Source organism: Cryptomeria japonica, chromosome 11 (genome assembly GCF_030272615.1).
Source record: "Cryptomeria japonica chromosome 11, Sugi_1.0, whole genome shotgun sequence".
Lineage (NCBI taxonomy): Eukaryota > Viridiplantae > Streptophyta > Pinopsida > Cupressales > Cupressaceae > Cryptomeria > Cryptomeria japonica.
In genome coordinates this window covers 429284322-429303307 of record NC_081415.1, presented here as the reverse complement: position 1 = coordinate 429303307, position 18986 = coordinate 429284322, and the positions used below count along the sequence as shown (strand labels likewise).

Sequence of the window (18986 nt, the reverse complement as noted above, 5' to 3'; positions counted from 1 at the left end):
CATTGAAGGCCATTCATATCATGATCTACTCCCTTGTGTGATAGGCATTAATATAACTAAATATTTGATGTCATTTTAATATCCTTTTGACAACATTTTACTAAAAGCCATTGAATTATAATCATAATCGAAAATAAAGTTTTAAAATTATTACCCTAAGACTCTGGAATTCAACTTGTTAATCCTATAAAACACCAAACCAAAGTTTGACATGACAAAAGTACATTCCTAAAAGCAATTGAAGGTATGATTTTCTTATTTGTACCTAAAAAAAGAAGCAGCAAGAATAACATAAAATTTTTATGCCTTTGCCATATTGTCAAAAGGATTGACTAATTTTAGTTTGTATTTCTATTTATTTATTTATTTTTCCTTGTGGTGATATATTTAAAATATTTTTAATAGTTAATATAAATGCCTGTTTGATTTTAAAAGAAAATTAACTACAAAATTTGTGGCAGACAGTTTTTCTGAATATGCGAAAAAAGTTACATTTTTCCATTGTTTTGCAGGCGAATTTAGAAGGATTGAGTTGTTGCAGGTAATTTAATTTGAATGTTCAGTAAACCCCTCGGTTCTTGACTATCTAGAAGCGGGCGCCTCTATATTACACTTAGTTTTGTTTCTCAGTGTCCTTTGATTACCCAGTCGCCACAAATGGTGTGGTTTATGCCATTTTATAGCAATTTGAGTTTGCTATAGGGCTCGCTCCTCATCTTTGCCCTATTTCTTATTTTGTTTTGCACCGTTCTTAAATTTAAGAGGGTGATATATCCCTTCAATTTCTTTGAAACAGCTTTCTCTTTAGTTTATAAAATCGTAGCCAGTGATCTTCCGGGTGCAGCCGAAGACTAGTCTTCAGGATGTCTTGGTGCACTATCGAGTCGGATCCCGGTAAGTTTTCTATGTTCCATCCGTTCTTACTCATCTTACATCAATTTATACTATATCGAATGCCTCGCTAGTGAAAATATTTGTTTTGCTTCATACATTTTTTTATAACTATGTATGGCTTTATGGTTTCCATTGATGCTTCAACCCCGTAGTGCACCTGCTCATGGTCGCCAAAAACCATTTAAGTTTACAATAGTTGTTTTTTCGCTCCATATCACATAATGACTGGTTAGTTAATTGTATCATTTCACAAAATGACAGGTATATTACTACTTCACAGACAGCCAAACACATATATATACACGCACATGTGCATGTATGTAGTATATACATATGAATAAATGTCCACACATATAAATACACAAAAATATATGAATAGATAGATAAACTAATGTATATGTGTGTATATGTATATATAAATCTATATCTTTGTGTATATATATATACATTCACTCACACACATATATACACACTTGCATATGGACACCTTTATCTACATACACACTCAAATGTATGCATATAGACTTATATATATACACACGCATGTATATCTATGTTCCCCAAAGTTTTTAGGAAAAAGACAGTAGGGGATGGAAGACCACATTTTTGGGATGGTTTTTTGGAGGGCATTTTTTGGTGGATGGCATGGGATATCTATTTTAAAAAATAGGATTTTTCAAATATAGAAGAAAATTTCAAATATTTATATGATAACATTAATAATGCATTAATCATAGACATTATATACTTTAATATATAACTTTAGATTTTTGAGATTTCACATTACACTTGACAAACATATTAACAAAATTTAATTGCTTTCATTGTTAAACTGCATTTATAATATAAATTTTACAGTAAAACACTCAAAGGCTGAAAGTTTTGACTACAAAATGACAAAAACAGAGAAAATATGCAGCTGCCCCTATTCAGCATTTGGTAATACCATAATTTAAAGACTTAGACTCTGCAACCCAAAATTTTGACTCAGATTTGGGACTTGACACGAACTCGACAAAAAGAAAACCTCATACTTACACCCCAAAAAAGAAATTAGTGCATTTAGAGAACATTAAAGTCTAATCTGACTATCAATTTGTCATAATGCAAACATTAGAGATTATATAATTCTCTCACTCTCAAAATTTGAAATTTCATCATTCCAAATATATAACAACATAATAAATTTATAAATGTTTACATATGATGATACGTCAAAATGAAAAAAACAAAACAACCAAATACGATCCACACTTCCTCTTTCCCCTTCTAGTGTAAAATTTTTAGGCCTTGAACTAGAAGGTAAGTTAGTATCAAAATGATAATAGATTGTTTCTTCAAAAGTGTGTTCATTTTTCTTCATTGCATCCACTTTTCCTTCTTCAGCTGTAATTCTCTCCAATTTTGCAAGATCTTCATTAGTAAAGAGGACATCGTCTTGTTCATCGACAATTTATTCACCATAAAGATCAATCTCATCCAAGTCGATGGAATCATGTGAAATGCCCTTCACATTTCTAGTTCGAAGGTGAAGGTTGTACCTAATGAAGACAAGATCATTGAGACACTTTTTGTTGATTGTAATTAGGTAGGAATGGCGGATTCCAATTGCCTTGGGCAACATTCGAATCCGCCCAAAGGGCTGGCCCCTCCTTCAACACATAGGGCTGGGCCCTCTCTCACAACACTTCCTAAAAACCTCACGTCACATTCAAGGTAACGTGCTCCCATGAATAGGGCTGACCCTATCTAATAAAGCATTTCGATAAAAGAGATATTAATAATTAAAGGTTATTAATAAAGTAAAGGCCGACATATCTAGATCTTGCACCACATATAAATAAAGGGCATCTTCACCTCATTTAACATACCATATACAGTACATCATTTCATGCGAAATATATATCTGCTTAATGCGAAGTCAGAAGAAGGAATGCATGCGAGTCATACCTTCCATTGAAGGTGCTAACATCAAGTACATACCATCATAAAGAAGTGCAAACTGCTCCAGGTTCAAGGCACTGTGATTACAGACCAGTTTCAAGCATAAGAGCAGACTTAAGATGCACTAAAAGTGCAGATCTAGTGTATGAACCTGATTGGTGGTTGGTGTGCTAAAGGGCCAGATCTAATGCTAATGAAAGTGCAGACTTGTTGAAGATTTCATCAGCCCTAAGAGTGAACATTTCAGACCTCTACAAGTACTTGAGATAAGTATTGTAATCAGAATATTGAATATAATCCATAATCAGATCTGAGGATCTTTTCTGGCTGGGTTTTTCCTCCTAAGAGGTTTTCCCAGGGTAATTGTGTTTTGTTCTTATTTGTTCATTTCTATGTTATGCCTAAATCTAGAAATCTCTAAATTTTACAACAAACAATTTAATTAGAAACTAAATTCTGATTACTGAGTTTTACATCAATTTGAAAGCATAAAATCAACATGGTATCAGAGCTATAGGCTAGATCAACTTTCAGATTTCAGAATTTAGTACTCCTTTATTTCCAAATTGTTGTCTCATTCACAGGTCAGGTCAATGGGGCTGAAAGTTGAAGATAGGCTTGATGGAAATCTCAACTTTGCTGCATGGAAGGTTCGAATCATGGTGGCTCTAGAGGAAGAAGATCTTCTTCACTTCATAGAAGCGAAAGAGCTAACTGAACCTATGGATGCAGCTGAGCTAAAACAATTCAAAAGGGATGCTGTTAAGGCCAAAAAGCTTCTCATTGATTCAGTTAAAGACCACCTAGTCACCTCCATTGCCTCATTCATTACTGCAAGGGAAATATTCAGTCATCTTCAAGGTACCTATGGAATTAACAATCTCAGTAGGGCAATTACCTTAAGACAACAATTACTTAATATCAAAATGTCAAAAAAAGATTATGTTATTTCTTATTTTATGAGAATTTCAGAACTAAAGAATCAGTTAGGTACAATTGCACATAACATGGAAGACAAGGATCTTGTTATGATTGCCCTAAATGGTTTACCACACTCATGGGAGTCTTTTATATAAACCATAAGTGGTAGAACTGAGTTACCTACCCTTGGTCGCCTTAAGAATGATTGCATTCAAGAAGAGTCACGCCTTATCACAAGGTCCCCATGTAGATGATCAACACGCTTGCAACCCAATGCAAGAAAGGTGGAAATTGGAAGAAACATTATTCAAAGAGAAATAGAGAATTTAGACCACCTAGTTCTCAGCATTCTTGGAAGAAACCAAGAGATATCTCTCGTGTTCGATGTTTCAGATGTGACAAATTTGGTCACTATGCTAAAGAATGTTAGAATGTCCTACTCAAAGAGAAGCCAACTTAAATGAAGTCTCAGAACAAAATGATGACTTCTTATTCATCTCTGCCCTGTCAAGAAGCATACCCATAGACAGTAATACATGGCTGATTGACAGTGGTGCTTCCAGACACATCACATGCTACCGTGATCATCTTTCAGACTTAGTAGAAAAGGATACCAATCTTCACGTGGTAATTGGTGACAATGCTCGATATTTGGTAAGAGGTTCTGACACTACTTTAAATTTAGACTCTGGTATTTCACTTCACCTTAGTGACATCTTATTTGTTTCTGGAATCAAAAGAAACTTAATTTCCATTTCTGCTCTAGAAGATAAAGGTTATCAAATTGCATTTTCTGAGGGAAAAGTACTTGCTTGGCCTAATAAATCTAGTTTTAAATCTGCTCGTGTAATTGGTAATAGATATGATAGTTTATATAAGCTCTCTACTAACCCTGTTCAAGCCCTCATTAATAAGGCTCCCGAATCCTGTGAGCTATGGCATAGAAGACTTGGACACTCACACTATCAAACACTTCCCTCTCTTGAAAAGTTAGTCAAAGGTATGCCTAAACTCAGTCAAATTCATGATAATACATGCAAAGGTTGTGCTATAAATAAAAATGTTAAAAGCCTTTTTCATAAAAGTGAAAATAGAGCTAAAGATAAACTAGAACTTGTTCACTCTGATTTATGTGGTCCTATGTCTATAACATCTCCTAGTGGATTTCTTTATTACGTAAATGATTTCTCTAGGAAAACTTGGATCTACTTCTTGAAATCTAAAGAATCTGATGAAGACTTAAGTAAATTTAAAGAGTTTAAGGCATTGACTGAAAACTCCTTTGGTAAAAGAATTAAATGTCGAAAATCTGACAATGGAGGTGAGTATACTTCCGGTAGCTTTTATGATTTTTGTGTTGAGTCAGGAATTAAGAGGGAGTTCTGTGTTCCATACAATCCTCAACAAAACAAAGTTGCTGAAAGGAAGAATAGAACTATTGTTGAGGCTGCAAAGGCTGTGATTCATGATCAAGATTTGCAGACCTTTCTATGGGTTGAGGCTTCTAGAACAGCGGTATATATTCAGAATAGATGACCTCACCGTGTTCTAAAGAATATGACTCCTGAAGAAGCCTTCACAGGATCCAAACCAGACATCAGTCACCTCCGAATTTTTGGAAGTCCTGTTTATGTTCATGTGCCCAAGGAAAAGCAAACCAAGTTGGAGCCCTCCGAGAAGAAAGGCATGCTAGTCGGATATAGTGAATCCTCCAAGGCCTTCAGGATCTATATTTCAGGTCAAAGGTATGTTGAGGTAAATAGGGATGTTACTTTTGAAGAAGATATTGCCTTTAAGAAATCAAAAGGTTCTTCTGTTATTGATGAAGTTAATGACAATCAAGATATGAATGTTGATTCTAACCCTGAGATTCAGAGGGAGCCTGTTGAAACTCCACCTCAAGAAGAACATAATGATCCACCAGAGCCTATTAATCCCACTGATATACCTAGTGACATTGTTGTTACCAAAAAGAGGCCACTTTGGGTAAGAAACACCATTCAAGAAGCCGAAAGATTTGCTGCTCCCAGTGGCACTTTCTGAGAAACCAAGAGACCTCAAGTATTCTCCAACTACGTTGCATTGATGTGTAATCTCATTGAATCTGAACCTTGCAATGTTGAAGAAGCCCTGAAGTATCATGCCTGGAAGCTTGCTATGGACGAAGAGTATCAGTCAATCATCAAGAATGATGTTTAAGACATTGTGCCCAAACCCAAAGGTAAATCTGTTGTTTCCTCTAAATGGTTATTCAAAATTAAACATAACGTTGATGTCTAGTATTGAAAAATATAAGGCTAGATTTGTAGCTCGTGGTTTTTCTCAAAAGGAAGGCATAGATTATGAAGAAACATTTGCTCCTGTTGCTAGATATACCTCTATTAGAACTATAATAGCTATTGCTGCTGCTAGAGGCTGGAAGCTACTTCAAATAGATGTTAAGACTGCATTCCTTAATGGTGTCATTGAGGAAGAAGTCTATATTAAACAACCTAAGGGTTATGAGATTGAGGATAGAGAAACTCATGTGTGCAGATTGAAGAAAGCTCTGTATGGCCTCAAACAGGCCTCTCGTGCTTGGTATGAAAGAATTGATAAATACTTGTTAAGTTTAGAATTTTGTAAAAATAATGTTGACTCTAACATCTACTTTAAGTTATCCAATGATGAAATGCTAATTCTAGTTCTATATGTGGATGATTTATTTCTTACTGGTAACAATGAACTTATCATTAGATGTAAGAAAGAACTAGCTTCAAAATTTGAAATGGAGGACTTAGGTCTAATGCATTATTTTCTAGGTCTAGAAGTATGGCAAAGAATGAAATTTTTCTAAGTCAAAGAAAGTATACTATTGATATCTTGAAAAGATTTAGAATGATGGATTGTAAACCTATGTCTACTCCTATGGAATCTAACTTAAAGAAGTTAAGTGTTTCTGCAGCTAACTCTGATTTTGCAGATCCATCGGAGTACAGGCAATTGATTGGATCATTGATGTATCTAGTTAACACTAAACCAGACATATGCTTTGCAATGAATGCTCTCAGCCAGTTCATGAGCATGCCCAAACATGTTCATCTTGTTGCAGCCAAGCACATCCTAAGATACTTGCGAGGCATTGTTGGTTATGGGCTGAAGTATCCACTTAACACTTCAATAACCTTGGAAGGTTATTCAGATGCAGATTGGGCTGGAAGTGTCAAAGACAGGAAAAACACTTCCGGCATTTGTTTCAGCTTAGGATCCGCAGTGGTCTCTTGGGCTTGCAGAAAACAATCCTCAGTTGCACTAAGTACTGCTGAAGTTGAGTATATTGCAGCAAGTGTTGCTTCTAGAGAAGCAGTGTGGCTTTGTAAGCTTCTTGCTGGGCTGTTTGTACAACCTTGGGGACCTACAGTTATTCATTGTGATAATTAGAGTTGTATCAAAATGTCTATCAATCCAGTATTTCATGACTGGTCAAAACATGTGGAAACTCATTATCACTTCATTCGAGATATGGTGCAAAGAGGCATCATTCAGCCGAAGTATGTCAGCACTGATGAGCAGGTTGTAGATATTCTTACCAAGCCTCTGTCCAAAGTTAAGTTTGTGTACTTCAAAGACAGACTCGGTGTTTTGGAAAATGAAACCCTGATTGAGAGGGAGTCTCAACCTCAGAGATACATTGTGTTGTATCAAACCACTCTCTGCGGGCAATGTAAGGTGGTATTGTAATCTTCTCAGGGAGAAGAGTTATTGTTAACCATCCTCTATGGGCAATGTGAGGTGGTATTGTAATCTTCTCAGGGAGAAGAGTTATTGTTAACCATCCTCTGCGGGCAATGTAAGATGGATCCAGTCTATGCTTGTGTGTGAGCTGGAAGATTATATTATGTAGTTACATTATATGCTTGTGTGCAAGATGGAAAACTACAATATTCTGATTATGTAATCCATTCTTTGCTTGTGTGCAAAATGGAAGATTATGTTTATGTTTTTCTCCTCCCTAATTAAGAGGGAGTGTTGATTGTAATTAGGTAGGAATGGCAGATTCCAATTGCCTTGGGCAACATTGGAATCCGCCCAAAGGGCTGGCCCCTCCTTCAACGCATAGGGTTGGGCCCTCTCTCACGACACTTCCTAAAAACCTCACGTCACATTCAAGGTAACATGCTCCCATGAATAGGGCCGACCCTATCTAATAAAGCATTTCGGTAAAAGAGATATTAATAAAGTAAAGGCCGACATATCTAGATCTTGCACCACATATAAATAAAGGGCATCTTCACCTCATTTAACACACCATATACAATACATCATTTCATGCGAAATATAAACCTGCTTAATGCAAAGTCAGAAGAAGGAATGCATGTGAGTCATACCTGCCATTGAAGGTGCTAACATCAAGTACGTACCATCATAAAGAAGTGCGAACTGCTCCAGCTTCAAGGCATTGTGATTACAGACCAGTTTCAAGCATAAGAGCAGACGTAAGATGCACTAAAAGTGCAGATCTAGTGTATGAACCTGATTGCTGGTTGGTGTGCTAAAGGGGCAGATCCAATGCTTATGAAAGTGGAGACTTGTTGAAGATTTCATCAGCCCTAAGAGTGAACATCTCAGACCTCTACAAGTACTTGAGATAAGTATTGTAATTAGAATATTGAATATAATCCATAATCAGATCTGAGGATCTTTTTTGGCTGGGTTTTTCCTCCTAGGAGGTTTTCCCAGGGTAATTGTGTTTTGTTCTTATTTGTTCATTTCTATGTTATGCCTAAATCTAGAAATCTCTAAATTTTACAACAAACAATTTAATTAGAAACTAAATTCTGATTTCTGAGTTTTACATCAATCTGAAAGCATAAAATCAACACTTTTGGGTCAACTTGTTTTTCTTCTTCATGTGAATGCTCTCAAATAGATTCCAATTGCCTTCACACTTAGAAGCACTATAGGGCTGGGACAAAATATAGATGGCTAGGCTTTGAAGATTTGGCATGCCAACACCATAATCGTCCCACCATAAATCCACAATAAATTTTTTAAAACATATAAGAATTAAGTAAAAAATATAAGAATCAAGTTTCTAATTTCTACTTGTAGTATTGAGCCAAAAATTAAAAGATTTTTTTTTATCTGGTTGTTTTTCTCTCTTTTGAATTGCTTGAGCTGAAGAAAAGAGTCTCCTCTCCGCACCCTTATAGGCCATGAATAGATTGCTGAAATATAGCATTAATTATTATATATGTAAAATAAATGTTTCTAGTGAGCCAAATCCATAAATAAGATGTAGTAAATCCTACCTCCAACTCATCAAAAACTTTGTCTCTTATCCTAGCATCTAGCACCATCTTATCAATGCATGAAATAACACTTGCCATGACCTCCTCATCAACCTTAAATGTATTAGAGAAGTAGAACTCTAGGTTCAAGTAGTAGGCCATGGCTTGTATTGGTTGGTGGAGTTCGTTTGTCCATATGCAATTAATGCTGTGCCAAATGATTTCATATTTCTTGTTGTTGCCACCATGGTAACGCAAAATGGCCTCTTTGGCCTTATCCATGGCCTCATAATGGAAACCCATTAGCATGTTGTCTCCATCCACTAGATGAAGAACCTTGACCAAAGGTTCTCTCACCTAAGAAATTGATTTTTCAAAAAAATTATTACAAAATTAACGATAAAGAAAACAAAAAATAGATATTTTTGTATGAAGTTTATTGTTGTATTTGTTACTGAAGAAGTTGAGAAATACAACTTCAGAGATCCCAATAACACTTTCAAGTAAAATACCTGTCACAAGAGAAGAATGGAGGCAAAAAAACAATAATGACTCTGAAGAAAAAAATTATCATTCAGAAAGGGAATGAAATAAAAAAGTACAATACAATCCTTATAATAGGAGAATATGCAACCCTAAAGTTGAGCAACCCTAAAGAAACCCTAAAGGGATAAAGTGTATTTAATATCTAGAATAATTATTAAATACCTACCATATTATTAAATGCCTAAATTTAGCTTAAGCGTAGAGGATAATAGACTAATAATTAAATAAAGAATTATTAGCTAATGCATGATAACTCACACCCCCCTTAAAATGAACTTAGGGATTAGCTAAAAAACTAAATGCATGAAGCAAAATGCAACTACATGATGAAGGCAAATTTGGGTCCCGGCAACAAGGCATGATGAGTTAACCCAATCACAACCAAATCTCTATAAATTGGAGAAATAGAGAAAACCACGTGGGAAAAAACTCTACTCCAAAAAGAGATGGAAAAGCATGCTAAAAAAAAACATTAAGGAAGGAAGGCCTCAATGAGACCCCCCAAGGACAACTTCCTTCACCTCAAGCATAGAGTGCAACTGAAGGTAGCGCAGAGATGCAAAAGGTTTAGTGAAGATGTCAGCAACCTGCTCCTTTGTAGGAATGTACTCCAATATGAGAAAGCCATCCTGAATCAACTGTCTGATGAAGTGCATGAAGCTCAATGTGTTTAGTCCTCTGGTGCTCCACTGGGTTGCGGGAAATGTGAATGGCACTCTGATTGTCACACCAAAGAATAGTGAGACTATCAGGAGGAAACCCAAACTCAGTCATCAATTGTTGAAGCCATAAAACCTCCTGACTAGCTAACACCATGTTGATGTGTTTTCTATGCACATGCGGACATAGAATAAAATACCTAAAGGTACCTTATCCTTTCTTGAGCAAAGTTTCTCGACTGCTGAAGATCTTGCTGAAGGATCAGTCGAGGCAACTCCAAGGTTCTTGTATGTAGGTTCTCTACTCGTGGATAAGCTCTTTGTGGTATGATGTGATTTCACTGGAATCACAAGGGGACTTGCACTTGATGACTAAACGTCTGATTTGCTTTGAATATTGCTGGAACATAGGATTTCACTAGCCTAGATTTTTGAAAAAAGGAAAAAAGGATGAGGGCGAGGGAAGGATCTAATTTTGACACTAAGAATGTAGGAGCATTGAATGATCTTTGATGAAATTCTAACTAAGTCTTGTTTTGACATCCCAGGACCATCTCCACAAGATTAGTGCGATCTTCGAAGGAAAGCTTTATGATGTTCAGATCATCGCTACAGGCATAGACACCATCAGGCTGATGTATATCAGTGAAGAAGCGACAATTGAAGTTAAGCTTAAGCTGAATGATTCCAGTTGACTACACAAGGCAAGTCTGCAATCAACAAACTGCTAGTAGTATGGATATACAAATTTCACCATCAATCTAACACATTTCTTCCACTCATCTAATAACATGAAATCAAATATGAGAAGTATAGAGACCATGCAAATTGTTGAATCGACCCATAGATTTCACCATTTCTTCAATGAAGTTTTACAAGCCTTTTACGACAACATCTTGGCAACAATCTTTGCCTTCTCTTTCTATTCTACTCTAATTGCTATACTATTAACTGACTTATTCACTATTTCTAACTATTCACCTTCTAACTCCTGACTAACTATTAGCCTTTACAAATGAGGAGCCAGGCTTATATAGTGCCCTCAATACAATTCAATGGCTCAGATCAACTTGAGATCAATGGTCGAGATTTACAATGAAAACCCTAATTAGGGTTTGTTACAACAACTCAATTTTGGCCAATGAAATAATTGCATTATTTGGACACATGTCTTCTCTGGAATATTCGACCAATGGATAACTGGGGTAGTGTTGACGTGTATTTTGTACACCATCATACACAGAATAAAATACCTAAAGGCATCTTATCCTCTCTTGAATAAAGTCTCTAACTGCTGAAGATTCGCATGAAGGATCAGTTAGGATGACTCCAATGTTCTGGTTAGTAGGGTCTCTACGTGTGGACAAGCACCAGTGGTATGATGTGATTTGCTGTATCCTTAAGGGGTCTTACGCTCTGAAAGCTTGAAATTTTACTAAACTAAGAAGCATTTCAAAAAATAACAAAAGGATAGGGTTTTGCAAGAAATCTAATCTAATCTAACCCTAAGAATGACTTTGTGTGAACAAGTCTTGGCAAGATTCTACCAACTTCAATTTCACCATAAAATAACAACTCAATTGAAATTGATGCGATCTTCTAAGGTAACAAAATGATTTTCAACACATCAAAGATCAAAGACACTACCACGAAGGTACATATCCAAGATACAATAATGATTGAAGTTTAAATGATTCAGGTATTCTCCAGTCGACCACGCAAGGCGTTCCTACAATCAGCAAGAAGCTAGTGGTTTGGATTACGAATCCTACCAAAGATCAAGTCTCACACTATATCCCTCAAATTAACACACTACTTTGATTGAGCATGATTCAAGTAAATTGAACAACCATGAAGATAACCAAGAAAGTTGCAACAAAACACCATAACTTCAATATTTCATTGATTTCAAAGTCATCATGTACAACAATTGCTTGAATTCCTTTCCTCAAACTCAATCTTGCTACAAAAACAAATTGCTTCTAAACTCTAATCTCTCTAATCTCTTGACTATCTCTATTCTCTATTACATTACCATTGATTGATTACAAATGAAATGAAAAATGAGGGATTAAATAGCATCCTCAATTACAATGAAAGGTCCAGATTGAAAGTAGATCAATGGTCAAGATCATGACACCTAAACCCTAATTAGGGTTTGTTACAAATGGCCTCCTTTTTACTGAACAATATTAAATGCATAGCCAAATATTAAATTTGGCACAAAAAACCTAGGAGACATAAACCAATGACAAATAAGATGCCATGTCATCTATAACAACCTCTCATCTAGAATCTTATTCCCTTTCCAATGTTCTTTTTTAGCATATGCAATGAATCTTGATACGATTCCTTCGATCTCAGCAATTGGAATCTCGGGAAGATTCTTCATACTTTCTTCCAAGTGGATGACTTGATCGAATGCATCTAGAAGAGCTGCGTCCCATGAAGATTCAAGTTCCTTTGTTCTTTCAATCAGGAGCATGGTGGCAAACATCTGATCATATTGCTCGTCTGTAACATTAGCGTCCTTGCAAAAGATGACCTTGATTCTATCCTCTAACCCCTGCATATCCACATCTGTCTCGACCTTGATCCTCCTGCCAAGAATGGTACGAAGTACCTCAAATACTCTGTCTTGGATCGGATTGATCACCTCCTCCACTTGGCTACATCTAGTACTGATGTCTTCAAAGAAAACACTCTTCATGTGGAGTAAGGTTGACCACTGAAGCAAACTGTGAGGTCCTCCATCCATGATCTTTTCTTGCGCTAAGACCTTCCTTGATGTGTGTCTAATTACTTTCAAGACAAGAATGATAACATCTTTGGTATGAGCAAATGCGGCTACTGTTATCATCAAATTGTGGATTATCTCAAGAACCTGGATAGCTTGATGAATAATCTTCATCATCCTTGTTACAAATTCTACGGCAACTGTATGAGATTTATCCATCCAAGTACTCGTACGCTGAACCATATTCCTGAATCTTTCTACCTCATTAATTGATTGAAGTGGAAGTGCCTGTACTGGTGATCTAACTGGATCCTGACGTCCCAAAGGTTCATTTAGATGACTGAAATATGTCCTCCATGCACCGACCTCTCTTTCAAGCTTTCTATTCTTCTCCATTTCTTCTCTAAGCTTGTCTTTCAATGCCTCAAACGAGTCGGTGGCATCATCCAATGTCTGCTCTGCTGTGGATGGTCCTAGCTCAAAAGTTTGTATATCATATTCCTCTGCTAGGATCTCACCTTCATATTTGTCTACTGCCGGTGTAGCTATCTGCAGTTTTCTGGATCCAGTCTCATCTCGAATCATCTTGGACATCTTGGTAGCCTTCCTCTTCTCTGTTACTTCGTGTGAACGTCCAACAAGGCTCTCTAAATCAATTGCATTATCTTCGTCCTCTATCACGATCACCTTGGTTAATCTTTCCTTCAACCAATCTGGGATGGCCGATCTTGTCTCTTGAACTTGAATTTCCTTATGCACTACTTCTTCTTCTCTGGGAGGAGATGTTATTTCGTTGCCTTCTCGATCTTCATCTAGCCCATAATCTTGGAGAGATCCATCTGGTGACCCTTGCGGTGCCTGTCCTTCCTCCTGCCTATCATTCTGTACCATCGACTCCATAGATTCTTCCACTTGAAGTGTCCTCATCTCTGGTCTAGAAGATGTACCGGATGAACGATCACGATTGGCTCCTTGCTTCCTCTTGGAAGATTCCTTCTTTCTGATCTTTCTTTCCTCTTCGAACCTCTTGGATGGAGATTGCCCTCACTGGCACATCGAAGGTTACCTTCACTTGAATTTCTAGGATTAGGATTGCCTTCACTCACACTAGCTCCACCTTCGGCTGGTTTCTCTTCCAAAGTGAAAGTAATAGCTATGCCTTGCTCTCTCAACTTCTGATGCTGTACGTCAACCCATCTGCGAGTACAAGACAAGACTGGAGCCATCAAAGCATTTAAATCCACAACCTCGGGCTCATTCCAATCTAACCTTACTGATTTACTCTCTCGATCATAGGATGACTGGATATGTCTGCCACTGTCCTGAGCTTGGTCGGCCACTCTGTAAATCCTGCATTTCCTGATGAAATCCAAAGGCAATCTAGAATGCATTTTTCGTTTCACTTCAAGATCATCTAAGAGATTCATCATAAAATCTTCAATTTGGTACTCATGCTTAAACTTCCTACCGACTGTCTCTTCTAAATATCCATGTGGATCAAAGCTTTCTCTCGAAGCAAAGGATGAAAAAGAATACAAGGCTAACTCCTTCTCTGCGTCATCCATGGCTAAAGCATTAGGACATACCTCAACTGAATTGCCCAATATGATAGGTACCGGAACTCCATTTCCATGTCTGTGTCTGAATGCCTTCGCATAAGCTACCAACTGTCTTGTTACCTCAAGTAACACGATTCTGTCTGTCGGATATCTCGGCAACATGTATGGAGGTGAAGGACATCCATGCACTCTAATATAAGTGAATTTCGGAAACTGAATAAACCAAGCACCATACCTCTTTATTAATTCCTGTGCATCCTGAGATAATCTGTTGTGAATCCCACCTTGCAACGTCCTTGTGATGTTCATCGTGAAGGTATCATTAACTAACTTGTAGTTACTTCCTGGCGGATGATGCAAGTAGGCATAGGAATCACAAGCTCTGACCTCGCCGGGTCCTCTTCCAATCACTCCTCTGTGAGGTAGTCCTGCGTACTCAAAACTCCTAATCAAGGCATAGATGACGTATGAACTCATGTGGAAGGACTTGGTAGCCTTGAGTCTCCTCAACTGTACGTCCAAGCAATGGCTAATCATTCTAGCCCAATGTATGGTACCCTTCCCTTGAACAATCACCTGGATGAAGTAGAACATCCACTTCTCAAAATAGAAGGCGTGAGGGGCTCCTGTAACTCGGTTGAGCATTGTAATCAAATCTCTGTACTCCTCCTAGAAATCAATCCTGTGTGGTGTGTTCGGGATCTTGCTAAGACGAGGACGACTCTTGAGTAACCAGTTCTTGTTGATGATGCTTAGACAAGCATCTGGATCATCTTCGTACATTGACCTGGCTCCTTCTATGCTCTTGTATATCATGTCCCTGTGCTCTGGAAGATGGAAAGCTTCAGTTATAGCTTCCTTTGAAAGGTACGCCAAAGTGTTCCCTTCATTGGACACGATCGTTCTGGACTGAGGATCATAATGATGAGCACACTCGATCATCAACTCATGGCACTGAACAGCTGGAGGAAAGCCGGCCGCCTTAATGATGCCACTCTCGATTATTCTCCGGGCGACAGGTGATGGCTTGCCAATGTAAGGGACCTCTCGAAACTTCTTCGTGCTGAAGCTACCCAAGTTGGTATCTCCAATGTTGCTCCACTTCGACACGATCTTCGTCTCCACTTCTTCGGTCTTTTGATCTTCCTTCATGAGAGCTGGACGACTGGTGGATGCTCCCGCCTTCGGGGTCGCCATACCTACACAACATTTCATAATTAGAAACTAGATTTTGCAATAGATAACATAGATTAGAGAGTAAATTTTAGGAAACCTCATGATAAGTCTTTGAGTTATCATTTCCTAAAAAACGATTGAGTTACTTGGAATTCAAAATTTCAAAATTCAAAATTTAAGCTATGACGATCAACGTTCAAAATTAAAACAATAAAACCATATCGCCATACCTCACTAGAGAGCTAACTCTAGAATGCAAAATGAATAAAATCGCCTAGGTAAAAGATCGAAATTAGATGGCCTCAACGTGATTTCTTCTTCAAGTTAGCAACTTCGCCACCTTTCAAGTCTTTGATTGATCTTCCAATATCCTTGGCAAGTTCGCACAATATGAAACTTTAGATTCGCACCTCCTTTGATGATACTTCACACCACCTTGCTTGAAATGAAATTCGCTCTCTCTAAACACAATTCGCACCTTCCTTTGTCTTCCTTAAATCGCACTTGAGTGTGGATGATAAAATGATAATGTGAAAATAAAAATCTTCACCAACCTTTATAAGCGCTCACACCTCAATTACCACTAGGCCGACTTGGTAATTAAAAACAAATTTTAAATAAAATATAAAGGCCGACCTTAGTAAAATTAGGCAATTAAAAATGTTTTTTTTTTAATAAATAACAAGGCCGACTTCCATAAACCAAGCGCTCTATTTGATTTTAAATTAATAATTAATAATTAATTATTAAATGCCTTTATTAATTAATAAATTCGATTTTCTTTTACAAGGCAATAATTAATTAATGATATCAAGCGCAAATTTTAAATGCTTTCAATTAAATATCGATTTTCCTAGCATTTAAATAAATTCAAAATGTGTTTGAGCGCCAAAATTTAAAGATGAAAAATGCAAACCTTATCGCCCTGGTCCCTGACTGAGGGACAGGAGCGATCCATCAACTTGGTCTTGATCCTTACACTTTTGATATTCAACATCTCCATTCTTACGTGGAAGTTGGCATTTTTGCTAGGATTTTCAAACTTGAGTGTCTTACTTGTGTGAACGAATGCCTCTAGATGTGATATCGCCCTGGTCCCTTGGAGAGGGACAGGAGCGATCCCTATTCTTTTACTTGAAATTCTCCGTTTTTGGTATCAACTCCTCGTTCATTACCTCTCGAACAACGTTTTAAACCCTTTGCAACTTTGTTTGTCATGATTTTCGAAGGATAACAAGTGTTTTAGCAAATATCGCCCTGGTCCCTTGGAGAGGGACAGGAGCGATCCTGGTGTTTTCTCCTTGACCTTTGTAACTTTGAACTTCAATCTTCGTTGTGAGGGGCAAACAATGTTATTCTTTCATTCGACTCTCATTTCACTTGACTTCTACAAGGCATATTCGTTATTTGAAAGATTATCGCCCTGGTCCCTTGGTGAGGGACAGGAGCGATCCTTGTGTCTTGGCTCAAATTTGCTAACTTTTAATCTTTGCTTCTTGTTCATCGCCTCCTAAATGATGTTTTTGATCTTGCTTATCCTTGTCTTGTCTTGATTTTGACAAAAAATGAAGGATCATGTGAAAATCGCCCTGGTCCCTGACTGAGGGACAGGAGCGATATAGCTTCCTTAGCTCAATTGGTAGTTATTTGACGTTTGAAACCTTTGCATATCATCTCGTTAAGATGCCTTAGACCTTGTGCGACCTCGCAAAACCTTGACTTGGCATGAATTTTGCATGAATTGGCAAATATGGTGGATATCGCTCTGGTCCCTGCCTGAGGGACAGGAGCGAACTTCAATGTTTTGAGCTTGTCTTTGCATCCATCAACTTGCAATTACTTTCATCGTGTAGAATGAGGTTCTTTTGATTCCCTTGGACACTTGATATTTGTTAATCCTTCAAAATCTAGGCCTTTATAGGAATTTCGCTCTGGTCCCTGCCTGAGGGACAGGAGCGAACTTGAACATTTGATGCAAATCTTTCAATACTGGCGACCTTTGATGCTTTGTTCTTCATTGAGATGCCTTAAAACGTCCTCACCACCTTGTACTTCGTCTTGGAGAGGTTTAAACTTAGCGAAAAGGCAACATAATCACCATATCGCCCTGGTCCCTGACTGAGGGACAGGAGCGATCTTGCTCTTGTAGGCTTCATCTCACTTTGCTAACTTCAAAATTTATCTTCAACAGTCTTGTTGTACTTTGTTTCACTCATCCATAACTTGGAAATCATTCAAATTGGGCAAGAAACTCATCTAAGGCAAAAATCGCTCTGGTCCCTGGCTGAGGGACAGGAGCGAACTTGGGCATTTGGGTCCCTTGTTGATGTTTTGTAATCTTCAATTTGTCTTCAACAGGTTCAATTCACTTCCTTTCTTTCCTTCAAACGTAAAACTTGCTTGATCTTTGCCCAGTACATGCCCTATGAGGAACTTCGCTCTGGTCCCTGGGAGAGGGACGGGAGCTACAATGGATTTCGCCCTGGTCCCTGACTGAGGGACAGGAGCGATTTTGCATGTTTGGTCCACCTTTCTTCATGTTTGTGCCTTCAAATTATATTCAACGGGTAAAATGCACCTCTTCGGATCTCTTCAAATCATCAAGTTGTTAAAATCCTGCAAGAACAAAGCAATGTCTGATTTTAAGCTCCAGTCCTTCACTGAGGGACAGGAGCGATTTTGACCCCTGGGGCATTTCCGTGTTCGTGAAATTCTTCAATTTATATTCAACGGAAAGATCACGCCTTTCTTTATTACTTCCAATTCGAAATTCATCTTGACCCTGCAAGGACAGTAAGATTTTTGAAAACGAGCTCTGGTCCTTCACTGAGGGACAGGAGCGAACTTGCTCCTACAGGCCAAAATAACAAGATTTCACGAGTTTAATCACTTCACGAGGCAAAAACAAATCATTCCCCATGCCCAGGATCAAAAATAAAAAAAACTCAAAATTTGATCAAAAATTACTCAATTGGATAAAATTCACATCTGATCATCAACACTTAGACAAATTAAGACTCTGCATTCACAATTCCAATTGAAAATAGACCATTCTGGCGAATTCACTTCATTCAAAATTGCATCCTACAAAAGGAAGCTCAAAAAGCTCTCAAGATTGGCTGGACTCTGGCCTGAAAATATCGAAAAAGGGAACCCTAAGGCTTGACCCTAAATCCAGACAACTGACAAACTACCAAAATCCTAAAAAAACAAAACGAAAGGCGAGCGAAAAACGAGCAAAAAGAGGGGGTCCCCATTTTAAATGGGGCGATGTGTGAAA

At 37.7% G+C, this 18986-nt stretch overlaps 1 protein-coding gene across 2 annotated transcripts in view; it reads left to right on the top strand.

Annotated features, from left to right (window-relative positions):
* The first annotated feature begins 408 nt into the window (after positions 1–408).
* The window catches only part of LOC131073658 (ubiquitin carboxyl-terminal hydrolase 2), a 133233-nt gene continuing 114655 nt past the window's right edge, over positions 409–18986 (top strand). The window contains exons 1-2 of one of the 2 annotated variants that reach the window (XM_058010157.2): positions 409–541; positions 845–894. In XM_058010157.2, the coding sequence (XP_057866140.2) occupies positions 477–541; positions 845–894 (115 nt within the window). In that variant the 5' untranslated portion in view covers positions 409–476. Of the gene's footprint in view, positions 542–796; positions 895–18986 lie in introns of both variants that reach the window. The other variant, XM_058010158.2, reaches the window with a different exon arrangement.